This window comes from Oncorhynchus clarkii, chromosome 10 (genome assembly GCF_045791955.1).
Source record: "Oncorhynchus clarkii lewisi isolate Uvic-CL-2024 chromosome 10, UVic_Ocla_1.0, whole genome shotgun sequence".
Taxonomy (NCBI): domain Eukaryota; kingdom Metazoa; phylum Chordata; class Actinopteri; order Salmoniformes; family Salmonidae; genus Oncorhynchus; species Oncorhynchus clarkii.
Genome location: NC_092156.1, coordinates 47192159 through 47219320, shown reverse-complemented (window position 1 = coordinate 47219320; position 27162 = coordinate 47192159). Strand labels below are relative to the sequence as shown.

Genomic DNA, 27162 nt, shown 5'->3' with positions numbered 1-27162 from the left:
CTGTTGGAATGTGGGTGGTATGCTGGGGGAGGTGGGGTGTTGATATTGACTGGTCATATGATGTGACCCATGCAGTTTCACAGTGGATTTCCCCACAGTGAATTCTTTCTACAGTGAAGCAGCAGGTTGGAGCAGGAATGAGGATTAAAGAACAAGGCTTGTTATGGTAGTAACTCTGGCTTCACCTGTACATACAGCAACACAGGATATTGGCATTCCCTTTTTGGATTCGTTATGCTGTTGCTGTTGCTGCTGGTGGATCTCAGGTGAAGGAGAGGAGAAACGAGGGGTTTTTCCCCTTCCCCTATATAGAATTTCAAAAAACTAACTAAACATTACACAACATCCCTTACAATTGCACTGGCTTTTTGGCCTGCTAGTTACCATAGTTATGGCCAAAAGGTTGTCCACAGAAACTCTGAGGGTGTATCGGGCGAGAGCTCCTGTTTCAAGTCCTAGGAGGGGACATGGTAAATGTTTATTTTTGGGAAGGGAGGGGGGTGGGGGGTTGGTGCATACATTTTGTTTTTACATGCATCCTTACGGTGGCTCGATGAGGAGCAGATTAATGTACTTAAACCTCCCAGATCCATCCAGTATTGCAAAGGCTGGAAAACATTTACAAATGAACATGTTGAGAGGTTGTGATCTGCCAGAGATGTAGCGAACCTCAGAGTCCAGTTCTCTTTGGAATGACTCCGGGAAGCTGGAATGAGTCCAGTCTGAGCCGGTCAGGCCCACTCTAGAACTGGCCGTGGTGGTGGTGTGCGTTGGCTGCAGGGGTTCTCATGTGTTCTCCAGTGCAGACTCAATCCAGGTGCTCAAGTAAAGGCAGCTCTGTGGATTCCTCCCGGGGGGCGGGGCTGGGGGGCTCACCTGCAGTGAGGGTCGTGGTCTCAGCGGACTGGGTAACGCCCAGTGGGTCCTGGGTTGGGCTGGCCTCAAGCCGGGCTGCAGGTGGAGTAGACTGGAACACAGAGTGACAAGACGTAAATAGCCTCAGTTTCCACTGCAACAAATTACCATCATTAAATCAATCACAAAACCATACCATCGTTCTGGAGGAGGTTATGTACTGCAGCGACATTATTCTCATGTGTTCATGATAGGGCTGACCCCGTTTTTAAAAATCGACTGGTCGGTTTGTCTGCCGGTCGACCAAGATTTTTTTTTTTAGCCGAGCAGTCTAAAATGTATATTAAAAACATTTTTATGGCACAAGACACCTGTCTGATTGACACCTGTCTCAGTGGACTAATCCATTGCAGAGGCCACGGGGGTGGCACAACAGTATCACCAGTAGTACATTTACTGTTAATTCCCATCATTTCTAATCTACAATGTTTGTCTGGTTACGGTCATTTCGGTTAATGCATTCAACGCATTATTATTAGTCTTTTACCGTTCTCATTGTCGGAGTAGACCTAGGCTACACTTGTGAGGAACACATTTCGGTTTATTTCCTTCAATTTACGAATTGTCATTTGTTTGTAGCGCTCCTGTCAATGTTGAGGAAGGACGAGCACCTGATTATACATAGAAGTAGGCCGAAATGTGCCCGTTTGGGGATCTCATAGTGTTTCTGATTATCTCTGATTGTCTTTGTCAAGTAAACAGTAAGTCAAGTAAGTCTGTTTTTACATCTGTTGAGAATGAAAATAGTTCCTCAACGTTGCTTAATTTGAAATATCTTCCCAGCTCTCTTTCGATAACCACCAACAAAAGAAAAATCAGGCAGAAACATCATAAAATAGGTGTACCTGATTCCTTCTTAAACCTGGCACAAATAGCTTACAGCTGTGTGTCTGTCCGGAGCTCACTGGAGCGGAAACGGAAGGCCCAGAATATGTTATATGTTGCAAGTTTGCTAGTTCCAGCATCAGGCCCAAGTTAATAGTTGATACAATGTTTCAAGTTCCTTGTAGACAGGCCTTGCATAGCCAATGTGATTTATAGGATATTATTTTTATCAGGACATTTTCTACCTGCAGGCTGCAATGTTTTTATTTGTTGGCTTTATTTATGTAGGCTATTTTGACATAGTTGGCAATGGCAATATAAATACTTTTTTAGAATTCTGATTAACCACATGAAAATGATTTTGAGATACAAAGACTATAATGTCAATAAAATGAAACTGTTCCACAAAAATGTGCATCTGGCACACATATCAGTACAAAGGGTAAGATAAATTGGCACTCCAAATGCAAAAGGTTGCAGACCCCCTGGTGTAGCCTATTAGGAGCGTAGCAGCAGGAGTCTAACAGTAGAATCTGCCAAAGCCAGCAGCAGCGGAAGGAAGAGGGTCGGGAACAGTTGATTTTTTTTTATTCTGGTAAGGTTGATCTCTGGCTCCCTCGAGTCATTAAATCACAGTGTGCTTAAAGCATCAGACAAGCTCAGTAGTCTACATATAGTTGATTTTATTAACACACATATGGTGTCTATATATATATATATATATATGGAAAAATACACATTTCAACATTTCAACCCATCGATGAGCTTTTTAGCTGGGAACGGCCCTAGTTCATAAAGACAGTCACGCTATGCTCTAGCTCCCACACACACACACACTACGTTGTTTTACTATCCTCACCTGTGTCCGTATGCACGGAGACCCTCCGCTGTCGCTCTCAGCGGAGGCTGGCCCGTTGAAGCCCTTCCTGCCAGACAGGCTCCACTTCCCGTAGAGGCCCTCATAGTGCAGCCCGCTGCCCTGCCCCAGGCCATGTCCTGTCCGTCCGGACCCTCTGTGCACCCCCTCCTGGAAGCTGCCTGGGCAGAAGCGCTCTGGGCCGGGCAGGGAAGGCATGGCCACAGAGCTACTGAAGGACAGCTGGGAGCTGGACAGGTGCTGGCCCAGGAGGCCCTGGATGGACGAGGTCCGGTGGAGGGAGGTGACCAGCCCAGCGTCCATCCTGCCCTCTGACTGGCTGAGCAGGGCCAAGGGGAGGGGCTGAGGGTGGTGGGGCCAGGTGGGGGTGGGGCCCACAGGGTTGTCAGTTCCTACGGTGACAACGAGAGGCATTTCATACACATTACAGAACGCAATCATTACACAAACTGTTCCATGGCTGCGTTATCAGCATACTGACAGTATTGACATTGTTATAATAGCTAGCAGCAGTTAAACAGTGGACATCCGAGGCTGTAGTGAGTGGCGGGGTCCTGGGCTTACCCATGGGGGGGTGGATGGAGGTGAAGTGGGGCTGGGGCAGGGGCAGGCTGGAGGCCGGGGTGCTCTGGGTGGTGTGAGCCGCTGGGTTGTTGGAGATGGAGGTGGAGCCGCCGCCGCAGTCCGAGTCCTCGATGTTCCCTCCACTGTTGCAGCCAGCCCCACAACCCTTCTGTAACCTGCAGGGGGGAGACAGAGTTAAAGTCCAACCGTCTTATCGCACACGGTCAGTGGGCGTGTGCGAGAGAGAGTGGGAGAACATCCGTGTATGGCATGTGCGTGATAGTATGAGAACTTCGCAGGGATACCTGGCTGTGTGTGTGTGTGTGTATGTGTCTATCAGCCCTACCATGGCTACTGCAGGCTGTGTAATGTAAGTGTACCTGTCCCAGCTGCTGATGAGCCAGGTGTAGATGTTATGGGGGCTAACAGGCCCCCCCCAGACGGAGCGGAGCTGGGTGTGCCCCCCTGCGTAGGAGGTGGTGAGGGGCGACACGTAGATGGGGTAGCCGATGGGCTGGTCACATGATGAGTTGATCATGTTCCTCAGGGCCTGCTTGGCATTCTGTATGCTGCCGCGCTCCGGGTTCCGGTTCCGCAGGAACACCAGCTCCTGCTGCTGGCCCGCCCACAGCCCGCGCACACACTCCCTGTTCACCTTGATGACCCTGAAGCTGAGGAACCGCTTGTTGAGCATGATGATCTTGTACTCGTCGCTGCCGTCGTCCATGACGTGGCGCAGGGCCAGCAGTGACGGCATGTTGGCCAGGATGGCGCTGCGCCACACCGGGTCGCCCTCGTGGCTGATCAGCATCTTCTCCTCGTTGGCAGTGATGGCGTCGTACAGAACCACCGGGTCCTCGTACTCGTCTGGGGACGTGAAGTGGTCCTGTTGGGGACAGGGGGTTGGAGAGGATACTTTTTTAGTGTGAGCGATGTCATCATTAAGCTTCTTAGTCTCAGCTCTGGTCACCACAGTGTTTCTAAAAGCTTGTAAATTCGCTCTGGCAATCTACTCCGAGTTCAGAGCACTCTGGTTTGAGTGTGCCCGAGCTCAGAAAGGTTGCGAAATTTACAAAACAACCTGGTGTCAGTAAACATTGCCTAAAAAAACCCAGAATACAATTGTTGCCAGTAACACAGTTGCAGTCATTAACCCCTTGGGATAACAAAAACAGCCTAACCAGCTCTGCTAGGGTGAGTAAAAGGGTCAGAGTGAGGTGTTCCCTCATTTGTGTCTGGAAGTAGCTAGCAAGCAAGCTAGCCAACTTTAGCCATTTACCCCGAGTGCTTGACTGCTGTCGTGAGAGGGAAACGCTCTGAATTTACAAACGGACAACACTTTTAAATTCTACGAACAGCCCAGAGCGCACGCTTGACACTCCAGAGTGAATTTACGAACGCACCCTTTAGCGTGGGCGATGACATTACATTGACCACCATACTGTCTGTAATGAGTCACGCCCATATGATAGGTCTTACCTGGTGCAGTTTGAGGGACATGCGCACCCCGGGGGCCACCACCCTGTTCAACAGGTCCATGTCAGCAAACACCCACTCGTCCCTGGGAGAGGTGATGCGGAAGTCCCCCTTGAAGAGGGCGTGGAGGCCGTACAGGAAAGGCTCCAAGCTGACAGGCGGGGTACAAACGTACGGACAGTCACCGTCGGTTATACGCCATCACATTAGAGACATATCACACGCTCCCTGCAGTTAGCGAACAGACAGACTGTCCAGCCCTGGGACTTACCTGGCTGACATGCTGTGGGAGGCTGTGCCCAGAGCCCGCCTCCCCAGGATGCAGAGGCCAAAACACAGGGTGATCAGCGGAGAATCCCTCTCGCTGTCCTCCACTGGCTATAACACAAAGCATTTCATTAAGCTAGTCGGCTGATAACACTAACGACATTGCTATGGAAAGTTCTGGTTTAAAAAAATATATATATATATATATATATTTTATTTTTACGTGAATTGACAGCTACACAACAGTAACATGAGAAGGAACACTAACCGTCGGGCGTCTGCTGTTGCAGTACTGGATCCAGTCCAGGTAGACCATACAGAAGGCAGTGGGGGTGACGCCAGAGGCCCTGTGGTCGTAGTCCTCGTCTATGTTCAGGTTGAAGGTCGGGTCACTGTCCACGTAGGCCGGGCCCAGGCAGGGCCGCAGCGCATCCTGGACCGTCTCATTGGCCAGCCACTCCTCCAGTTTAGGAGAGCGACTCACGTAGAAGATGATGCTCTACGGGACAGGAAACACTGGTTACAGACCGGGCCATCAACTGTTCAAATGACATGTTATTGTATCTCATTTTACAGTTCACTGTGTGTTCAGGATGGATCACACACCTTGACGTAGTAGGTGATGAGGATCTTGCGCAGGTCGAACACCTGCAGCATGGAGGCGGCGTTGTTGTCGCTGATGCTGTAGCCCTCCAGGACGTACTTGGTGGCGGCCACCTCCCAGGCCAGCCAGCGCTGGCCGAACGCCGCATTGAAGGAGAGCATGTGGGGCAGGTGGCCTGGCTCACAGCAGCAGCAGCCCTCGTCCTCCTCCACCCCTTCGGTGATGGCCTCCACCTCCCGCTGCTGGCAGTAGGTACCTGGGGGAGAGACACCAGGAGAGGGGGATGAGGGAAAATGGCAGAGAGAGAAAAGATAGTATTTTGAACTTGTCCACCTCACCATTAAAACCTACTACCACATTGAACTCGGTTCCATAAAAGCTCATTCTAGCCCAAACCCTCTCCCTCCTCCTCACCCCTGAACTCCAGCCCCCTCAGCTGGAAGGTGACCAGGCCGTTGCCGATCTCGATGACGTGCACCAGGGCGTTGAGGTAGTCGGAGGCCAGGATGAAGCAGTCTCCTGTGGTGTAGTTTCCCCAGCGTCCCAACAGCAGGTCCCCACACAGGCTGTGCTGCAGAGAGCGCGTCAGGTGCTCATAGAAGATGGAGTTCAGGTTGTTGTCATCAGCACCTGGAAAAGAGGAGACCACAGGCATGAGAGCAGAGTCGTTTTAAAGAATGATGACTCGCGTTAGATGAGGGGAAGGAAGACTGCGGCAGCTGACCTGGGTTGCGGTCCAGCTGGGTGGCCAGTCGCGTGTTGGAATGATCAACCCTCTTGGTGCTGGAAAGACAGATATTACGTTAACCAGGCGACACAGAGGCTCAAGAAACTGCTGTAAAAGTGTGGGGACTTGTGTAAAATGGTAACGCAGTCTGCTAGCTTTCACGGCATCGAGCAATAATCTCCTTAATCCGGTTTTAACATTGACCTCTGAACGGCAACAAGCAACTGCTAGAGGCATGGGGTGTAATCATTAGTCCAAAACATTTTTCAATGGAAACTGTTTACTCTATGCAGAAAACGTTTTGCCCACGAAAACAAGAGTTGCTATTGGACGCATTTAGGTAGGTCCATCCCTGTTTCGTTCCCGTTTGTTTCTGTTTGGTTCCTAGTGATCACACCCACCTGGTCTGAACAATGCCCATCTCTACATCTCTCGGGCTCCTGGAAAGTAAAGAACTCACTTGTAGTCTCTCTCCCAGAACTTGACGGGCCTGGTGTAGGAGGTGACGAACACAGCACTGCCCAGGACAGGGTTAAGAGGGGTGGAGAAGAGAGCCGAGAACACGGCCTGGACAAACAGCATGGCTGAGTCTGAGAGTTAGGTTAAGGAGCTCTAACAGACAACACTAACACACAGGACATCCAATGCGCACAGCATTTAGTGTTGTTTAAACACTTTTTCTCACAGGCAAATGAGCAACATTGTAAATGAGGACTTGTTCTCAACTTGCCTACCTGGTTAAATAAAGGTGAAATAAATAAATAAAATAAAAACAGGGAGTGCAGAAAGAACTTTGTTTAACAAGGATGTAGTCTAACCAACAGTTTTCTGCTGATCACAGAGCCAGTGTACAGGGATACGGGGCACAGCGAAGGGCTGGGCGAAGGCGTGGAAGGCAGAGCCCCAGGTGATCTGCCAGGGAGCGATGTAGGTGAGGACAAAACGCAGCTTGTAGAGCAGGTCCCAGAGCTGTAATGAGAAACCATCCAATCTAATGTGAGCGACCAAACACCCGAGTCCAGTCATTTCTCAATGTAACGTTCTTGCGTAGCCAGAAATGACTTAAAAAAAGGACATTTCAAACATGTTCAACGTCATATGCATCAATCTCCAGCACCACCCTAACATCAACATGCCGTATATGAAAATGGCACGTTTCTATGTTTTGCATTAAAAAAAAAAGAGTAGAAGATACGTTTTTCAAATGACATCGGTGTGCATCATGTGATTTTAACCAAGTGTTAGTAGGCATTGCCTGTTCATTGGTTGATGTCGTCACTGGAAACACTATTCTTCCTCTATCTGTTTACACAAAAAAAAAACATAGAAACACTCAATTTTAACATACAGTGTGTGTCGATAGTGGGGTGGTGCTGATGATTATGACGTGGGAAAATGATGACATTTGCCTTTAAGGGTCAGAGTATACAACTACGCTGAACAAAAATATCAACGGAACATGTAAAGTGTTTGTCCCAAGTGTTTGTTTCATGAGCTGAAATAAAAAATATCAGACATTTTCCATATGCACGAAAAGCTTATTTCTCTCAAATGTTGTGCACAAATGTTTGTTTTATATCCATGTCATTAAGCATTTCCCATTTGCCAAGAAAATCCATCCACCTGACAGGTGTGGCATATCAAGAAGCTGATTAAACAGCTTGATCATTAATTACACAGGTGCTGGGGACAATAAAAGGCCACTTTAAAATGTGTAGTTTTGTCACAATGCCACAGATGTTTCAAGTTTTGAGGGAGTGTACAATTGACACGCTGACTGCAGGAATGTCCACCAGAGCTGTTGCCAGAGAATTTTAGGTACAACCTCAGATCTTCGTTGTTTTAGAAAATATGGCAGTACGTGCAACCACAGACCAAGTGTAAACACGCCAGCCCAGGACCTCCACAACCGGCTTCTTCACCTGTGGGATCATCTGAGGGGGGGTGCTGAGGAGTATTTGTGTGTGTTATAAAGCCCCTTTGTGGGAAAAAACTGACAACCCTGCCCAGTGATGTGAAATCCATAGATTAGGCCCTAATTTATTTATTTCAATTGACTGATTTCCTTAGTCCATATAACTCAGTAAAACATTTTTAAATGTCACATGTTGCATTTATATTTTTGTTCAGTATACATACAGCGAAGTATGTGTTGGTACTTTCATTTGGTTGAATTTGTGCAAACCAAGTCCCAGGGAGGAGTATTCTGTACCTTGCTGAAAAGGATGGACATGAAGAAGTAGTCGAGCAGGAAGGTCTCTGAGAAGTGTGGGTAGTCGAAGAGGAAGAAGAGGGCGGTGAAGGACAGCGTGACGTACTGCAGAGACGGGGCGCAGAAAGACGAGCGCAGCAGCTTCATCCCCGCCAGAGAGATGAAGAGAGCACGGCCGCTGGAGGGGGGGGAGAGGGAGACCGAGAGGAGGGGGACATCAAAACACATTAATTGGGCAAATACAAAGCGTAGTCTCAATAAACTTCAACTCTGACTGGATGGATAGATGGGATGAGGGAGAGGAATGTGTGGTGAGGTTGGTAAAAGGGGATGGCGTGAGCTGCTTACTAGATGTCAAGCTCCTTGGGTTTCAGGCTGACGCGCTGCGCCTCTGTAGTGAGGGAGTTGAGCACGACAGCCGGATAGATAACGTACTTCTCCACACACTGCAGCCACGCATACAGCTTCTCGAACCACATCAACTGGGCGGCATCTGGGACGGACAGGGCATGGCAAAACAAATCAAGGACAAACCTCAGGCCTCAACACAATTCTTCAGGGTGTGTGAACGTGTGCGTTTAGGGGGCGGCGGGTTGCTTACTTACCGCGGACCTCGAACTGGCTGTACTCTCGAGAACGGAGCACAGGGTGGGCCAGGCAGAACCAGGGCAGCTGCTTGCGGAGCTGAGGCAGCAGGTAGTGTGTGAGGAAGCCCACCACCCCGGCCACCATGTACAGGATGTAACTTAGAGCAGGCTGGAAGGGAGGGAGACAAGGTTTCACTGGGGAGTGTCATAGAAAACCAGAAGGGTTTCTCTCTAGACATTGAAACGTCATATCGTCCATCTACAGTCGACCAGGTGAGTTGACTGACCTGCAGAGCGATGAACACGGTGCTGGCACTGATGGCAAACGTGATGACAGCCATGAGGGGACACATGACCAGGTCCGAGTGAAAAATCTCTCTCTGTAAAAAACCCAGACAGAGAGAGATGACGAGGGTTTTAAAACCTCAGACCACCAACCACATTCAAACATTTATGTTATATACACTGAGCGGACAAAACATTAGGAACATCTTCCTAATATTGAGTTGCAACCCTTTGCCCTCTCGGAACAGCCTCGATTCGTCGGCACATTGGACTATACAAGGTGTCGAAAGCCTTCCACAGGGATGTTTCCCACAGTTAGTGTCAAGTTGGCTGGATGTCCTTTGGGTGGTGGATCATTCTTGACACACACGGGAAACTGTGGTGTAAAAAACCCAGCAGCGTTGCAGTTCTTGACACACTTGCATCTACTACCATACCCAGTTCAAAGGCACTTCAATCTTTTGTCTTGCCCATTCACCCTCAATGGCACACATACACAATCCATGTCTCAATTGTCTCAAGGCTTAAAAATCCTTCTTTAACCTGTCAGCTCCCCTTCATCTACACTGATTGAAGTGGATTTAACAAGTGCCATCAATAAGTGATAATAGCGTTCACCTGGTCAGTCTGTGTCACTAACATAATGCTTGGTTTGAGTCCCAAATAGCACCCTATTCCCTACATAGTGTACTCTCTTGTGTATAGCCTCGCTATTGTTATTTTACATCTGCCCTTTAATTATTTGTTACTTTTATTTCTTATTTTTCTTTAGGTATTTTTCTTAAAACTGCGTTGTTGGTTAAGGGCTTGTCAGTATGCATTTCACTGCAAGGTGTTGTATTTGGGCGCATGTGACAAATACAATTTGATTTGATAGGGCTCTGGTTAAAAAGTAGCGCACTATGGGCCTTGGTCAAAAGTAGTGCACTATACAGTGAATGGCGTGCCATTTGGGACGCATCCTTGATCTTACCACAGAGTCGCGTAGTTTCCCGGGCAGGGGGTCTTTGATCTCCAGAGGAGGCTCCTCCGGGGTCCGGCTCTCCAGCTCGGGAAATAATTTAGATCGGACCAGAGACCTAGAGAGAAAACCACATACAGTGTATGATATGAGTGACAGGGTAGAGTTGATCTTAGGACAGTAGCTAGGATCAGGGAATATTAGTGAGTTTCAAGGTAGGTAGGTAGGTAGGTATGTATATATATATATATACACACACATACATACATACATACATACACACACATCTCATTGTCATCTACATCATTGTCGGAACTAGAAGCACAAGCATTTCGCTACACTCGCATTAACATCTGCTAACCATTTGTATGTGACAAATAAAATTTGATCTTATTCATCACAGGGATACTGATGAGCTGTCCATTGACCAGACAGAGAGCAGAAAAAAGTAGTGTTGTCACGATAGCAGAATGTTGACTTTGATACCGATAACAGGTTTAGTATCACGATGATAAAACGATAACACATAAAAAAAAAAAAGAACGGGGATGCACTGTGAGATGGTCAGTTCTGGTTACTTTTTTGAAAAGGAGATTCAACTCCAAAATGAACACAAATCAAATGAAACAACCAATCCCTGATGCATTCTGTTTATGTCTTAAAATCAACTTGGGTAAAAACATAGGTACAGCAGACCCCCTTGTTGTATGAGACACTTTAAAAAAAAAATTTGCCTTTGGAGGACATGCAATTCAATACTCATCTTTAAAACAAAAAGTAGTTAGGTCAACAGAGTTCATATTTTAAAAAAAAAGGAAATAGAGGAACTAACAGTACAGATAGAATAGCATTGTAAACTTATATGCTGACCGGACATACGCATGAGTTTGTTCGCCCACACCAAAAGTGATCAGGACACGCAGGTTGAACTATCAAAACAATCTCTGAAACCAATTATATTAATTTGAGGACAGGTCAAAAAGTCATAAACATTTAATGGCAATTTAGCTAGCTAGCTTGCTGTTGCTCGCTAATTTGTCCTGGTATATAAACATTGGGTTGTTATTTTACCTGAAATGCACAAGGTCCTCTACCACGACAATTAATCCACAGATAAAACGGTAAACCGAATTAGTTTCTCGACATATCTCCTCCTTCCGCCAGGCTTCTTTTTCTTCTTTGTACTTTATATGGCGGTTGGCAACCAACTTTACAGCATTACTAAAACCAGCCGAAGTGTGGACCTAAGTTCATTTTTCAATTCCCCACGTGGGTATATGCTCCTACCAACCAATGAGGAGAGGCCGGACTTGCAGCGTGTTGAGCGTCACAAATAGAACCAATTGCTATTTTAGCGCTTGGCTACACAGACGCTTGCTTGAGGCGCGCAAGCAGTGTGGGTGCAATGATTGAATAACATGCATGTGTACATTTATTTGCAGCCTGTGCTGTGGTCAGCATGTAAAGGGGCCTAGCCCAAATCATGAAAAACAGCCCCAGACCATTATTCCTCCTCAACCAAACTTTACAGATGCCACTATGCATTCGGGCAGGTAGCGTTCTCCTGGCATCCGCCAAACCCAGATTCAGCCATCAGACTGCCAGACGGTGAAGCGTGAATCATCACTCCAGAGAACGCGTTTCCACCGCTCCAGAGTCCAATGGTAGAGAGCTTTACACCACTCCAACCCGACACTTTGCATTGCGCATGATGGTCTTAGGCTTGTGTGCGGCTGCTCGGCCATGGAAACCCATTTCACGAAGTTCTTGACGAACAATTATTATGCTGACGTTCCAAACTGCCTCTGGAAGCAAATCGGTAGTGAGTGTTGCAACCGAGGACAGACGATTTTTACAAACTGCGCATTTCTAGCACTCGGCTGTGCAGTTTTGTGAGCTTGAGTGGTCTCCCACTTCGTGGCTGAGCCGTTGTTGCTCCTACTCGTTTCCACTTCACAATAACAGCACAGTTGACCGGGGCAGCTCTAGCGGGGCAGAAATTTGACTCAACAGTCAAGTGGCGACTCCGGGATGCTGGCCTTCTAGGCCGAGTTCCTCTGTCTTGTGTCTGTTCTTTTGCCCATCTAAATCTTTAATTTTTATTGGCCAGTCTGATATATGGCTCTTCTTTGCAACTCTGCCTAGAAGGCCAGCATCCCGGAGTCGCCTCTTCCTCTTCACTGTTGACGTTGAAACTAGTGTTTTGCGAGTACTATTTCATGAAGCTGCCAGTTGAGGACTTGTGAGGCGTCTGTTTCTCAAATTAGACACTCTACTGTACTTGTCCTCTTGCTCAGTTGTGCACCGGGCCCTCCCACTCCTCTTTCTATTCTGGTTAGGGCCAGTTTGTGTTGTTCTATGAAGTGAGTAGTACACAGCGTTGTACGAGATCTTCAGTTTCTTGGCTTTTTCTTGCATGGAGTTTCAGAAGAAAGTTATTTGTTTCTGGCCATTTTGAGCCTGTAATCGAACCCACAAATGCTCCAGATACTCAACTCGTCTAAAGAAGGACAGTTGTATTGCTTATTTAATCAGGACAACAGTTTTCAGCTGTGCTAACATAATTGCAAAAGGGTTTTCTAATGATCACTGAGTCTTTTAAAATGATAAACTTGGATTAGCTGACACAACGTGCCATTGGAACACAGGAGTGATGGTTGCCGATCATGGGCCTCTGTACGCCTATGTAGATATTCCATTAAAAAGCAGCCGTTTCCAACTACAATAGTCATTCACAACATTAACAATGTCTGCACTGTATTTCTGATCAATTTGATGTTATTTTAAAAATGGACAAAAAATTTGCATTTCTAAGTAACCCCATACTTTTGAACGGCAGTGTATTTATTTTAAAAACAATATATATGAATACATAATTCTAATACCGGACCGTATGTGTAGTTGTGAAAAAGTACAGAGGTTTCGGTATGCCATGCAACACTAAAGAGTAGAGGTATACTGACCACAGGATGACAGGGTCACTGCTTTGGCGGCTCAGGTGGTAGGAGAGGGCCAGGAGCAGACCACAGAACACTGAAAACAGCACTGGCACATGGGGATGCTCCCAGGGCGCATTGATAGCCCCGAGGCAGAATCCATAGAGCAACGAGGCCACCAACACACTGCGTAACAGGCTGTAAAGCGACGACAGGGGGCTGGTGGTGGCTGTGGAGAGAAACCACACACACACACAGGGTCAACAAGCATCACTCAACAAAAAAACAGAGAATTTACTTTGTGAATTACAGTGAATGGCATCTCACTGTTTGGACCTGTCTTACCTGTTCCCCCAAAAATGTGCATGTCGACCTGCTCCAGCAGACACATGAGGAAGGTATTGACCTGAGGTAGAAGCCCAAAAAGGAAAATGACAGGGAAACACAAGGCAAACACTGTGGGGGAAGAAAGAGACAGAGGGAGAAAGGCCTTGAGTTGGTTGGTCGCAACACAATACAAAAGACATAAAAGCACACAGCTAGAAGTTGCCAACACTGACTGACCTATGAGCACGTCCCTGGCACAGAGCAGGAAGTGAGCGGAGAAGAAGGTGACGCCGTAGAGTGAGAAGGGCTGCAGGTGGCCTGAGCGCCCCGTCAAGTCTAACACCCAGATGAGAGCACAGCACAGGCAGAAGTAGACGGGCCGACTGTACACGATGACCCAGTTATGGCCCTGACGGGTTAGACCAGACAGTCATCAGGGTGTGCCATCAAAAACAAGAATCAACGATAGATAGGTTACCAACTTGATAATGACCAAGACAGATGGTTGTGAATGACATCATCCACTTACATGCATTGGGGAGGCTGCATCTGGTTGAACACTCTGAGGAAGGAGAGAGTCATTTCAAGCGTGAACATTAGTTTACTTCAAGTTAACACTGGTCTATTGCGGTTCCACAAACGTGTCGGCAGTTGATTTTTTTTTACTGTATAACTGTTTTAATAAAAAGGGAATATAGTAATTGAATAGAACTTTATTGAATCCTTATGACTTGTACCTTCAGTAGTGAGTACTGACAGCTGGCGATGACCAGGCAGAACTGGAAGACCCAGATGTCCCTGAAGAAGCCCTCCAGGAGCAGCAGGAACCCCAGGAAGGCCACCATGCTGGCCAGCACCACCGCAAACACATTCTCTCCTACACCGCGGTTCCTACAGGACAGACACAATGGAGGATAGGAGGTCATTTACTATCCAGGGTTGCAAAATTCCAGTAACGTTACAAAAATGCCCAGGTTTCCCAGAAAATGCTATATTTTTGGGGAAAAGCAGTAACCCTTAACACTGTCACTCCACAGTATAGAAAATAACCTCTTAACGAAACCTTGGCTTCCTCCTCAGTACAGATGACAAACATTGGATCATATTACCACTGCGATAAACTAGCTCGCTGCTGTGTCTCACCTGTCCAGTAGCGCCAGCAGGGCCAGGCGGTCGTAGCGTACCCTCAGCCACTTCCCTGGCAGCACCCAGAAACGGTAGTACTGTTTGGGCTTGGCCTTCTCCTCGATCATCAGCGTGTTCTCGTGGGACTCATGCAGGGACTCATGGTCCAGGTCAAACTGGAGACAGAGAGGGGGATTCAAGTCAAACATCATGCATATTAAAAAATAAATAAATAAAGCCACATTTACAGGAATATGCAAGAAAATGTCCAGGGGTTCATTTGTCTGAAACACATGACTTTGATTTGATTGATTAGGATCCCCATTAGCCAGCGCCAGTAGCAACAGCAAGTCTTACTGGGGGTCTGACATAACGGAAAAAAACACTAGACAAAATACTTTACAATTGACATACATTTAAAAACATTAACACGTAGTGTGTGTGTGTGTGCATCGATCAGATACACATACATGTCAGTACAAACACACAACAAGTAGGTCGCACAGGGGAGAAGTGTTCTGCCGTGAGGTGTCGCTTTATTTATTTTTTAAACCAGGTTTGCTGTTCACATGCACTATATAACATTGCAGGGAGTTCTATGCACTCATGGCTCTGTATAATACGCTGCGTTTCCTTACATTTGTTCTGGACCGGGGGACTGTGAAATGTTGGTGTAAGTGTGTGTGTGTGTGTGTGTGTCAGTGCTGTGTAGAAGTTGACTCGACAAACTATTTGGAATTTCCAACCCAATGTTTCTTATAAAAACAAGAAGTGACGCAGTCAATCTTTCCTCAACTCTTAGCCAAGAGAGACTGGCATGCATAGTATTTCTATCAGCCCTCTGATCACAATGAAGAGCAAGACGTCCCGCTCTGTTCTGGGCCAGCCGCAGCTTAACTAGAACTTTCTTTGCAGCACTTGACCACATGACTGGACAATAATCAAGCTAAGATAAAACTAGAGCCTGCAGGACTTGCTTTGTGGAGTGTGGTGTCAAAAAAAGCAGAGCATCTCTTTATTACGGACAGGCCTCTCCCCATCTTTACAACCATTGAATCTATGTTTTGACCAGGACAGTTTACAATCTAAGGTAACACCAAGTCATTTTGTCTCAACTTGTTCGACAGCCACACCATTCACTACCAGATTCAGCTGAGGTCTAGAACTTAGGGAAAGATTTGTACCAAATACAATGCTCTTAGTTTTAGGGATGTTCAGGACCAGTTTACGACTAGCCACCCATTCCAAAACAGACTTTGTTAAGGGTTTCAGTGACTTCATTAGCTGTGGTTGCTGATGCGTGTATGGTTGAATTATCAGCATACATGGACACACATGCTTTGTTTAATGCCAGATGCAGGACATTGCAGGACATTGGTTTCCATTGGCTTCCATTAAAGAAAGCCCTTCTATTAGATAGATTGCTCTGAATCCACGATATGTCAGAGGTTGAAAAGCCATAACACATCCATTGTCAACAACAGGTTATGGTCAATAAAATCAAAGGCTGCACTGAAATCTAAGAGTACAGCTCCCACAATCTAATTATTATCAAAGAAATTGATAATTAGATTGTGGGAGCTGTACTCTTAGATTTCAAATCAAATCAAATTTGATTTGAAATCTAAGAGTACAGCTCCCACAATCTAATTATCAATTTCTTTCAGCCAATCATCAGTCATTTGTGTCAGTGGAGTACATGTTGAGTGCCCTTCTCTATAAGCATGATGAAAGTCTGTTGTTATTTTGTTTTTACAGAGAAGTAGCATTGTATTTGGTCAAACACAATTTTTCCCAAAGGTTTACTAAGAGCTGGCAGCAAGCTGATTGGTCTGCTGTTAGAACCAGTAAAGGCAGCTTTACCACTCTTGGGTAGCGGAATGACTTTGGCTTCCCTCCAGGCCTGAGGACAAAGACTTTTCTCTAGGCTCAGATTAAAGATATGACAGGCAGGAGTGGGTATAGAGTCAGCTACCATCCTCAGTAGCTTTCCATCTAAGTTGTCAATGCCAGGAGGTTTGTCATTATTGATCGATAATCATTTTCCCACCTCTCCCACACTAACTTTACAAAATTCTAACTTGAAATGCTTCTTTCATTATTATTTTATTTTAAATATAAATGAGTATGATGGCTCACTGTTCGTTGTTGGCATTTCCTGCCTAAGTTTGCCCACTTTACCAATGACGTAATAATTCAAATAACTGGCAACATCAAATGGTTGTGTGATGAATCAGCCATCTGATTCGATGAAAGATGGAGTTAAATTTGTCTTACTGCCCATAATTTCATTTAAAGTACTCCAAAGTTGTTTTCCGTCATTGATCTTGGCTTCATAATACAGTTTAATCTTCTTTTTGTTGAGTTAAGTCACATTTGTCAATTTACAGTAAGTCAGCCAGTCAGATGTGCACACAGACTTATTAGCCACTCCTGTTGCCCCATCTCTTTCAGCCATACAGTTTTTCAATTCCTCATCATTCCATGGAGCCTTAACAGTTCTAACAGTCAGTTTCTTAACAGGTGCATGTTTATCAATAATTGGAAGAAGCAATGTCATAAATTCATCAACTGTGGTGTCTGGATGCTCCTCATTAATCACGTCAGACCAACAAATATTTTTAACATCATCCACATAAGAGTCACAGCAAAATATTTTGTATGATCTCTTATATACTATTTTAGGCCCAGCTGTTGGAACTTTGGCTTTCCTGGATATAGCCACTATATTGTGATCACTGTATCCAATGGGTATGGATACAGCTTCAGAACAAAGCTGTTGAAATAGGAATTCGAATGCCGTTTCCCCTCACCTCTGGCATCTCTGACATCTCCAGGGGCACCCTGCGTACCTGCATGCCCTGCAGAACCACGGGCCTGGGCTGGAGCATGGTAAGCACCGGGGCCCCCTCCTGGACATCAGTGGACGTGAAGCTGGAGGATTGGGACTGTCGTTCCCGCTCCCTGAGAGGAGAAGAGAAGAGGGAAAGGGGTCAGACATATCAAAATCAGTTTCGGGCAAAGAGCCTAAAGCGCATCAGAGAGAGACACGTACGCCACTGGGTCCTCATAACCGCCTCCAGCAGGTCCAAACGTGTACGATCTCTTCACACCTGGAAAAACACCAGCACAGCAACAACAATGAATGGAGACTACAACTACATTGTAAACTAGGACAGAATCATTTGCAGTGCAAATTTAAATACATTAATGTCTCAGTAAAGCCTATGAACAATGGGGCTTATTTCTTGCTCTCTTCAGGATAGGTTAATTTAAGAGAGGGCACCCCGCCCCCCCCTCCAAGGTTCTAAAGCGAGCCTCAGCCTAGCATCACCACACACACACTCACCACCCTCGTCATAAAAGTAGTGCACAGCCCCCTCTGTGGTGTCGTCAAAGGTAGAGGCCTCGTGGACCCCCCCGCGGGGCAACAGTAGTGAGGTGGCGAACTGTAAGGCAGAGGGCAGGGTCCGGGTCCGCGAGTGTGAGGAGGTACGGGCACGCTGGAGGTCCTGGAGACTACAGGAAGACAGGAGCTGAGCTTTACGGAGCATGTACATACGGAGGTGACTGGCATAAGAGATGCAGTCGAAGTCGGAAGTTTACATTCACTTAGGTTGGAGTCATTAAAACTAGTTTTCAATCACCCCACAAATTTCTTGTTTTAACAAAGTATAGTTCTGGCAAGTTGGTTAAGACATCTACTTTGCGCATGACAAGTAATTTTTCCAACAATTGTTTACAGACAGAAAATTCACTGTATCACAATTCCAGTGGGTCAGAAGTTTACATACACTAAATTGATGAAAATTATGTCATGGCTTGAGAAGCTTCTGATAGGCAAATTGACATCATTTGAGTCAATTGGAGGTGTACACGTGGATGTATTTCAAGGCCTACTTTCAAACGCAGTGCCTCTATGCTTGACATCATGGGAAAATCAAACAAAATCAGCCAACACTTCAGAAAAGAAATTGTAGACCTCCACAAGTCTGGTTAGTAGTACGCAAGTATAAACACCATGGGACCACGTAGCCGTCATACCGCTCAGGAAGGAGACGAGTTCTGTCTCCTAGGGATGAATGTGCTTTGGTGCAAAAAGTGCAAATCAATCCCAGAACAGCAAAGGACCTATATCTACAGTAAAACGAGTCCTATATCGACGTAACCTGAAAGGCCGCTCAGCAAGGAAGTAGCCACTGCTCCAAAACCACCCTAAAAAAGCCAGACTACAGTAAACAACTGCACATGGGGACAAAGACAGTACTTTTTGGAGAAATGTCCTTTGGTCTGATGAAACAAAAATAGAACTGTTTGGCCATAATGACCATCGTTATGTTTGGAGGGAAAAAGGGGATGCTTGCAAGCCGAAGAACACCATCCCAACCGTGAAGCACAGTGGTGGCAGCATCATGTTGTGGGGGTGCTTTGCTGCAGGAGGGACTGGTGCACTTCACAAAATTGATGGCATCATGAGTCAGGTTAAAAAACTGAAAGGCAATACTACCAAATACTAATTGAGTGTATGTAAACTTCTGACCCACTGGGAATGTGATGAAAGAAATAAAAGCTGAAATAAATCATTCTCTCTACTATTATTCTAACATTTTACATTCTTAAAATAAAGTGGTGATCCTAACTGACCTAAGACAGGGAATTTTTACTAGGATTAAATGTCAGGAATTGTGAAAAACTGAGTTTAAATGTAGTTGGCTATGGTGTATGTAAACTTCCGACTTCAACTGTATAGCAAGCACACTGGTGTGGAAGTGTTTGACTGGACCAACCTGGGTGGGGAGCCCATGGTAGAGGGGGGTGGTGTGGGGTTGCTCCCCGCGTTGTGTCGCCTGCGGATGGCCTGGGTCCTCTTCACACTGCTCATCGAGTCCCGCTTGCCCCCCTCCTCTGGGGCCAGAGCTGAGGCAGCAGATATTCACATTAGTACAAGGACGTTCATTTCAGATTGAATTCTAAAAATACCTGACCCTGATTAATGGAGTAAATATAGCAAACAAACCAAATTTCAATTAAACAGTTACACATTTCAGAGCTTTCCAACTTGAATGGGACTGTTTAAAAGTAAGGTTTGCTGATCTAGAATCAGTTTTGCCTTTTTTATTATAATGAAATGGACAGGGGTGATCTGATCCTAGATTAGCACACGTTATGAATAAAGGCCCAAAGTTAGAGAGAATAGTGTGTCTCACCTCCCCCCACAGCTCCCTCCTCCACCAGTTCCCCGGCCCTCCAGCCCGTCTGGTTGCCAGCCCAGGAGCCTCCCAGAGAGTCCAGGCGATGGTGGTGAGTTCCAGGGAAGCCGTCTGTGTGGCTGGTCCGGGCCTCCAGGTCTGACTTGGAGACGGTGAGGGGTCGTGGAGCGGGGGTGGAGGAGGTCAGCATGGTGGAGGGCAGGGCCACAGTGTTAGTGTGGCCCCCACCGGCCCCGTCCATACTGAGCACCCTGGCGTGAGTTTTAGCACTAGCCGTGCTAGCTGACCTCTGAGCCCTTTGGGAGTGGGATGGGCCAGCTGTCTCAGACAACTCTCCTTCCCTGGGGTTGGGCAGCTGGGTGGAGGAGGGGGGCGGGTTCGTAATGCCAGCGTTAGCGAGGTCAGGGGAGTAGCAGGAGGTAGAGGAGCTCGAGTCGTCATCGTCGTCGTCGTCAGAGCTGTAGCGTCTCTGGGAGCCCAGACTTGAGCCGGCGCTCATGTCACTGCCGTCGTCCTCGTCACTGGAGTCCTCAAACAGGCTCTCACTGTAGGCCTTAGCCCCCAGCCGGCTGCGCACTGGGATGTAGTCTCTGTGCTGCCCGTGGTGCCGCCTGTAGGAGCCGCAGTCAAAGCTGCTGCTTCCCGCTCCACCTCGCTTACGAGGGGCTTTCCTGCGGCCTGGCCGGTGGCCCACACTACTACCACCGGTCCGCAGCAGCTTCAAGTCTTTGGGGCGCACCACCTGCTGGGCCTGCAGAGAGGACTGCTCAGAGTGCAGGAATGGGGTGGAGGAGACGGGCAACGCAGGCTCGGAACACACTAGACCCAGGGCCAGCCCTGACGGCACCGAGCTGGCCTGCCTCGGAGGGGGGAGGGGGGGAACCCTCCTGTCCAGATCACAGGACTCGGAGTGCCCACTACTGGAGGGAGAGGAGTCCTGGAGGGAGGGGGGCTGTACAATATCTGAGTGGACAGGTGGCAAATCTTCCCCTTCGACTAGTGTCCTATCAAGCTCCTGGCCCAGAGAGCACTCTTTGGCGGGGGAGCGCAGCAGTTCACTGTCCGACAGGTCGTCAGTATCACTTCCCCCCTGCAGCACTGGCTCCTCTGCTGGCTCTAGGGTACTGATGCCCAGGGCTGGGGCAGATGTCGGTGTCCCTGCGTCTATGTTCCGTGGCAGGCTGAGTGAAGGGCTCTCCAGCTGGGTGGAGTCAGTCTTCTCACTGCGGTAGCTGCTGACGGTGCTGAGGGTCTCGCGGTCCGTGGCCGCCCCACCCCCACTGAAGCAGCTGTCTGTGGAGCCAGCAGCCAAGGCCACCCCACTGCGGCTGCCTGGGTGCTCTGTTCCTGGGGCGAAGGCAACGGGGTCAAGGCCCAGCCCCAACAGGTTCTCACTCAGCTCCTCACTCAGACTGCTCTTTATGAGAGGGCTGATGGGAGTGTCCCCCAGGCTCCCCGACTCAGCAGAGGGGCCCAGGGGGGAGTATGCTCCCATCACAATCACATCCTCGTCAGGACTCTGCTGGGACAGCTGCTCCAGCATCCCCTCAATCTCTTCCAACTGGCCCTTCTCTCCTCCGTCTTCCTGACTGGAAGGGGAGGGGGGGATGGAGATGCACTCCCCAGGTTGTAAGCTACCAAATCCCCCTGACATCCCTGCTCCCACTCCCCTTAGACCAGGGAACTCTCCTCCTAGAGCAGCAGCCAAGCAGGACTGAACCATGTTGGCAACGTTGGCAACATCTGAAAGAAGTGAAAATCCAAACTAAGTACACACGACAAAGCAAAGATCAACATAGCTAACGTGTTTTGCGTTGGATTAAAAATAAACGTTATATCACCATTTGCACATGGACAAAAGATTCTAGGTCTATTTCCAGTGTAACGCTATGCTTACGGATCGGGTCCTGGGAGCTGTGGCGGAGGATCTCCCGGTGTGCTGACGTGACAATCAAGTTGTTGCTGCCTTGCTCTCGCATCAGATCCTTGATATCTGAGAAGAGAAAAAGTAATCCCTAAATTACACTGTTGCCCATGTTGGGTTAAAAAAAAAAAAACACAGCAACTCTTAGTCAGATCTACTTTACCAACCACAACACTGCGGTTAGAGTGGAGTTAGATTAATGCTATACCCTTGGAGCCTCCACTGTCATCAAGCTGAGGCAAAAACTCCTGAGGGGAAACAAAAACATTTGTTGGATTAAGAATGAATATCACAGGAATATAGATCATTTGTATGGGATTAAACAACCCAATAATTTCATGTTCCTGTGCAGTGTGCATGAAGTGTGCAGTTTGTTGCATGGAACTATGTTAAAAGAGTATGGATGTGTGCGGTGTAAATGCAAGGCAGTCCTCACCGACACCTGGTTGAGTCCAAACAGAGAGTGCTGGGAGCTGCAGCGAACTGGAGGTGTTGAGTTGACCTTCCTGAACACAGTCATCTCCACACCAACATTGCTGTCCCTGAGAGGGGAACATAGCAACATGAGAAAATACAACACTAAAATCTGGCCACAATCATGTGAAATAACAGCCCTCAAGGCATCAACACAAATGAGCCTCTTCACTCAGATGTACATAGAATGACATCTTGTTTTGACATGATTTAACAAAAAAAAGGATTCCATTAGGATTTGGAAATCTCCACCAGTACGTACCCATGCTGATTCCCGTCGTGGCCTCCGGACCCATCATCCCCCTCTTCTAGCCGTGGGGCGTCGGTTATGAGCGAGGCCTGCCTCTTCTCCACTATCTCCCCCAGGTCGAACATGGCATGGAGGCGAAAGTTCACTGCCTTTATGACAGTGAAGAAGGCTGCCACCACAGCACAGTACACACCTGCCACAACCAGGCTGGGGGGGAGAGACTGGACGGAAGGACAAAAGAGGGGAGGGGAGAAGAAAGATTGAGTCCAGAGCTGGGAATAAAAGTAGGCTAGCCCATGATGAGGGTAGTGAAACAACGCCTTGTTCTCAATACCAGTAAAAGAACAAATGGTTCACCTAGATAGGCAGGCACATGGACAAATTGGGCATCACATTACAGACAAGGAAGACCACTCTTCAAAGATGACGGACATGACAGCTTGAGAGGACATAACATGTCTGGTTTACAGGTAACAAGCTTCACTAGAGCAAATATTAACACGTTTGACCACAAAACCTTAAACATGAAAGTAAGAGAAGGAATGCTGTTTTGAATTGGGAGGGGAAAATGGTAGTCTGTTCCACTTTATTACCAACATCATCCTTTTCTCCTGTCCTATGATAAAAACTAGTTTGACCTTAATAGTGGCTGATACTGCACTAATAAATGTGTATGTAAAAAGTGCCTGACAAACATGACACCCAGTCAAAATGAAATTTTCCACCCTTTTTATCTACCAAAACCATAAATTGTCCCCTCCATGAATACTCACCATGTAAAGCAGGAAAGGGAAGGCCAGGAGAAAGATCCAGAGGTACAGGTGGAAGCAGTTGGAGAACGTGCTCTGATGGGGGTCCACATACCAGCCTCCTGTGAGCGAAGCCCACACCCCCTGCCGCAGTATCTGAAGAGCTTGGGAACCCATTGTCCCCCTCAGAGCAGCCAACCCAGGGTTCCAAGGTTTCCTCTAAGGCTGGAGCTCCAGACGGTCCAGTTGTAGCCACCCGTTCACGTATCTACAATGGCACTTCCATTGAGGATGAAAAGTTAATGAGTCAGTTGAAGACAGTCCTCTTCACTTTCTGGTGTATAGTCCTTAGTGTATCTCAAGGGAGGCTGTGCATGTTCTTGCTCCAGACAGGGCTGCTTTGCTGTGCAGTTCTTGCAAAAAAGTAATCCTTGCTTTATCTGGAGAATTACTTTTTGGCACACTGGTGGTGACCCACTGACTAAATAACATTCATCTGGAAGAAAAATCACAACTGCTTTGGTTGGTTTCTTCACACATTTCCAGCATTTTGAGTCACACGTCAATAAATTAAGAGTAGGTCCTGATAACATCCTTCAGAGGAAGACGCTGTGCACCGCTCTAATGTCACAGGCAATCATAATAATGCTCCTACTCAGAGATGGAGCCGTAACTAGGTTGGACTCATTTCTTTAGATATGTACTTCGGAGTCCTCAACCTCACGAGACCGGAAGCTTTATGAATCCTGAGAAATTATCAGAATAACCATCTGCAATGATACTCCATAGATATATATGTATACTACTACCCTAAAGTATCTAAATCAGCCAATGCAGAAAGATAGCTAGCTACCCATTAGCCATTCGGGAGCTTAGTTCATAACCCAACTAACTAGGAATTCTATTTTTTATGACCCCTTGGTAGCAATAACGTTAGCGTCAAGGCCAACACTACTCCCACTAGCCTGTTACATACTGACTGATAGACACAATATCACGTATTTTACTGTTATCTAAGTTAGCTGGCTAGGTAATGCTAGCTAGCAGCTGCCTACATGTTATTTTAGCTATCAACAATTTCCTCCAGACGTTATTTGCCAACCAATGCACTCCACCAACAAACATAGCAAGCTACCTAGCTGATTTGTCAACTGAAAACACTTAACATTAGATACATGCTAACGTTAGCTATAACCAAATAGTTAGCAGTTAGCTATATGCCAACCATTGTGCTTCCAAAACAAGACATCAACATGTCATTTCGAGATAATACTTATAAACAAATGCATTATGTGTCGGATTAAACAGAATGGCCAACATAGAGATTTGGCAGCAAATACATCATGGACGCTCGATTAGCATGCTAGTTAGGCCACATCAAAATAAAACAGCCCACGCTAAATTAGCTATCAGAATTGAGACGGAGTGTTTGGCTAGATAGAAAACTTGGTAACCTCTCGTGATAACTATATAGTATTCAATTGTTTATCGACGACTCCCTTGGGTAAATCAACGCTGCTCAACTGTGCCTCTTCTCTTCCGTGTAAAGCAGTAACGTCGTTAGCTAGCTAAAGAATCTCGGATTTTTCCTTACCACTGCGGGTTGTTAGCTAGTACATTTGGCTAGTTTACCACAGTTGGCTATCATTGTTTTCAGGTGATGGTGGCATTTCTTCTTTGGAAAGACACTGTGGATATCTACTTTTTGTTTCAGAAAAACTGTCAGTTTGTACAGATTTGCGTCATTGCCCTTATCATGTGTTCGCTAGCTGGATAGCTAGCGTTAAAAAGCTCCTATTCGTTAGCTCGCTAGCTGCTACAATCATATTCACACTGGAAGCAAAAACCCACACAGGAAGAGAATGACATTCCACAGTGTCATTTTGGTCGTGTTGCATTAGTCATTCTTCTAATATGTAGCTAGCTATAGTTCCACAACAACTTTTACAATTGGTGAACAGAAAGCAAAGCCTCAAAATTAAATTTTAAAAAGACAGCAAAGAAACTGATTGCTATGACAATCAGTACCGCATGATAATCCAAGATTGTTTGCCAGATGCTGATAACATGATCATGTCGCTCTGCATCTTTATAAACGCGCTTCCAAACAGTTTCCACACATTTCTTTTTACAGTTTTTGTTAATATACAGTTTTTTTCCCTTGAATATTTGTATAGGTCTAGGAGTTCTGGAACTTTAGGGGGGAAATGTTATTGCAATTTTATCCTCACATTACTGGGCACATGAGGAAATTAATTCTGATGTGATATTCACAAAACAATAAAAGTCAGTCTTTCTAGCCCTAGGTCTGGGATTTCTGAGACTACTGTTCTTTGACCATAAGTTTAGCTTTGTTCGATTTCAGTGCAGCCTTAGATGTTATTGATCATAATTTGTTATTGAAAAAACAAGCTTATTATGACTTTCCATCACATGGTTGGAGAAGTACTTATCCAATAGAATCCAGAGAGTGTTCTTCAATGGAAGCTTCTCCAACATCAGATATGTACAGTGCGGTATCCCTCAGGGCAGTTGCCTTGGGCCGTTACACTTCCCTGTTTTAACAAATGATTTGCCATCTGATTGCACACTCTACACAACAGCACCTACAGCCAGTGACCTCACTGAGACTCTTGGTAAGGAGTTACAGTCAGTGTCAGAATAGGTCATTAACAATAAACTGGTCTGAAATACATCTAAAACCAAAAGCTTTGAATTTGGTTCAAAGCATTCTCTTAGACCTTAACCTCAACTGGAGTTGTGCATAAAATGTGTGACCATTGACCAAGATGAAGAAGCTGAACTCCTAAGAGTAACACTGGTCAGTTATCATGGTCAAGTCATATTGATAAAGTTGCTGTGAAGATAGGGCAAGGTATGTATGATCAACTGTACTAGTTGTTCAGGCTCTGATCTCGTCCCATCTTGATTACTGTCCGGTAATATGGTCAGGTGCAGCAAAGAAATACCTAGCAAAGCTGCAGCTGGCTCAAAACAAAGCAGCACACCTTTCCCTTAGCTGCACACAAAGAACTAACATCAACAACATGCAAAAAAGCAAGTTTAGCTTAAAAAACAGATGTAAAAAAAAACATATTGTATCACAGCGCCTCTCCTCTAAATATCTGTTTTAACTGTACTGTATAAGAATATGAATATGTACAGTGCCTTCAGAAATAATTCATACCACTTGACTTATTCCACAAAAAGTGTGTTACAGCCTGAATTCAAAACGTGTTAAACATTTTTTTTTCATCCATCTACACACAATACCCCATAATGACAAAGTGTTGTTGTTGTTTTATAAATTTGTGCAAATACAGAAATATTTAATTTACATAAGTATTCACACCCCTGAGTCAATACTTTGTAGAAGCACCTTTGGCATTGACTAAAGCTGTGAGTCTAAATGGGTAAGTCTCTAGCTTTCCACACCTGTATTGTGAAACATTTCCCCATTTTTCTTTTCACAATTCATTAAGCTCTGTCAAGTTGGTTGATGATCATTTGCAAGCGTTGCCATAGATTTTCAAGCAGTTTTAAGTCAAAACTGTAACTAGGCCACTCAGGAACATTCAATGTCATCTTGGTAAGCAACTCCAGTGAATATTTGGCCTTGTGGATTAGGCTATTGTATGTAGTTCTGTCTTTGAGCTGTTCTTGTCTATTTATGTTCTGTGTTATGTCATTCTGTATTATGTTTAATGTTTTGTGTGGATCCCCAGGAAGCGCAGCTACTGCTTTTGCAACAGCTAATGGGGATCCTAATAAAATACCAAATACTTGTTGAAAGATGAATTTGTCTCCCAGTTTCTGTTGGAAATCAGTGCCTGTGCTTAGCTCTATTCTGTTTCCTTATATAAAAAA

At 46.2% G+C, this 27162-nt stretch overlaps 1 protein-coding gene across 2 annotated transcripts; it reads right to left on the bottom strand.

The window, feature by feature from the left end:
* Positions 1–477: 477 nt before the first annotated feature.
* On the bottom strand, positions 478–25094 carry LOC139418641 (pecanex-like protein 3). 2 transcript variants are annotated; one of them, XM_071168256.1, is made up of 34 exons: positions 24890–25094; positions 23320–23791; positions 22559–22767; positions 22259–22364; positions 22031–22070; positions 21796–21891; positions 19896–21641; positions 19476–19605; positions 18038–18207; positions 17744–17801; positions 17502–17652; positions 14707–14864; positions 14301–14454; positions 14093–14125; positions 13801–13972; positions 13582–13692; positions 13264–13465; positions 10313–10418; positions 9342–9434; positions 9073–9223; positions 8816–8960; positions 8468–8645; positions 7116–7224; positions 6716–6845; positions 6253–6311; positions 5943–6158; positions 5531–5784; positions 5193–5423; positions 4929–5035; positions 4661–4808; positions 3562–4067; positions 3182–3357; positions 2600–3009; positions 478–967 (listed from the first exon to the last, which is right to left on the bottom strand). In XM_071168256.1, exons 2-34 carry the CDS (start codon positions 23470–23472, stop codon positions 809–811), a joined length of 6867 nt encoding a protein of 2288 aa, XP_071024357.1. In that variant the 5' UTR covers positions 23473–23791; positions 24890–25094; the 3' UTR covers positions 478–808. The 2 variants fall into 2 exon arrangements, with proteins under 2 accessions (XP_071024357.1, XP_071024356.1); XM_071168255.1 differs by having other exon boundaries at positions 23320–25094.
* Positions 25095–27162: the final 2068 nt, after the last annotated feature.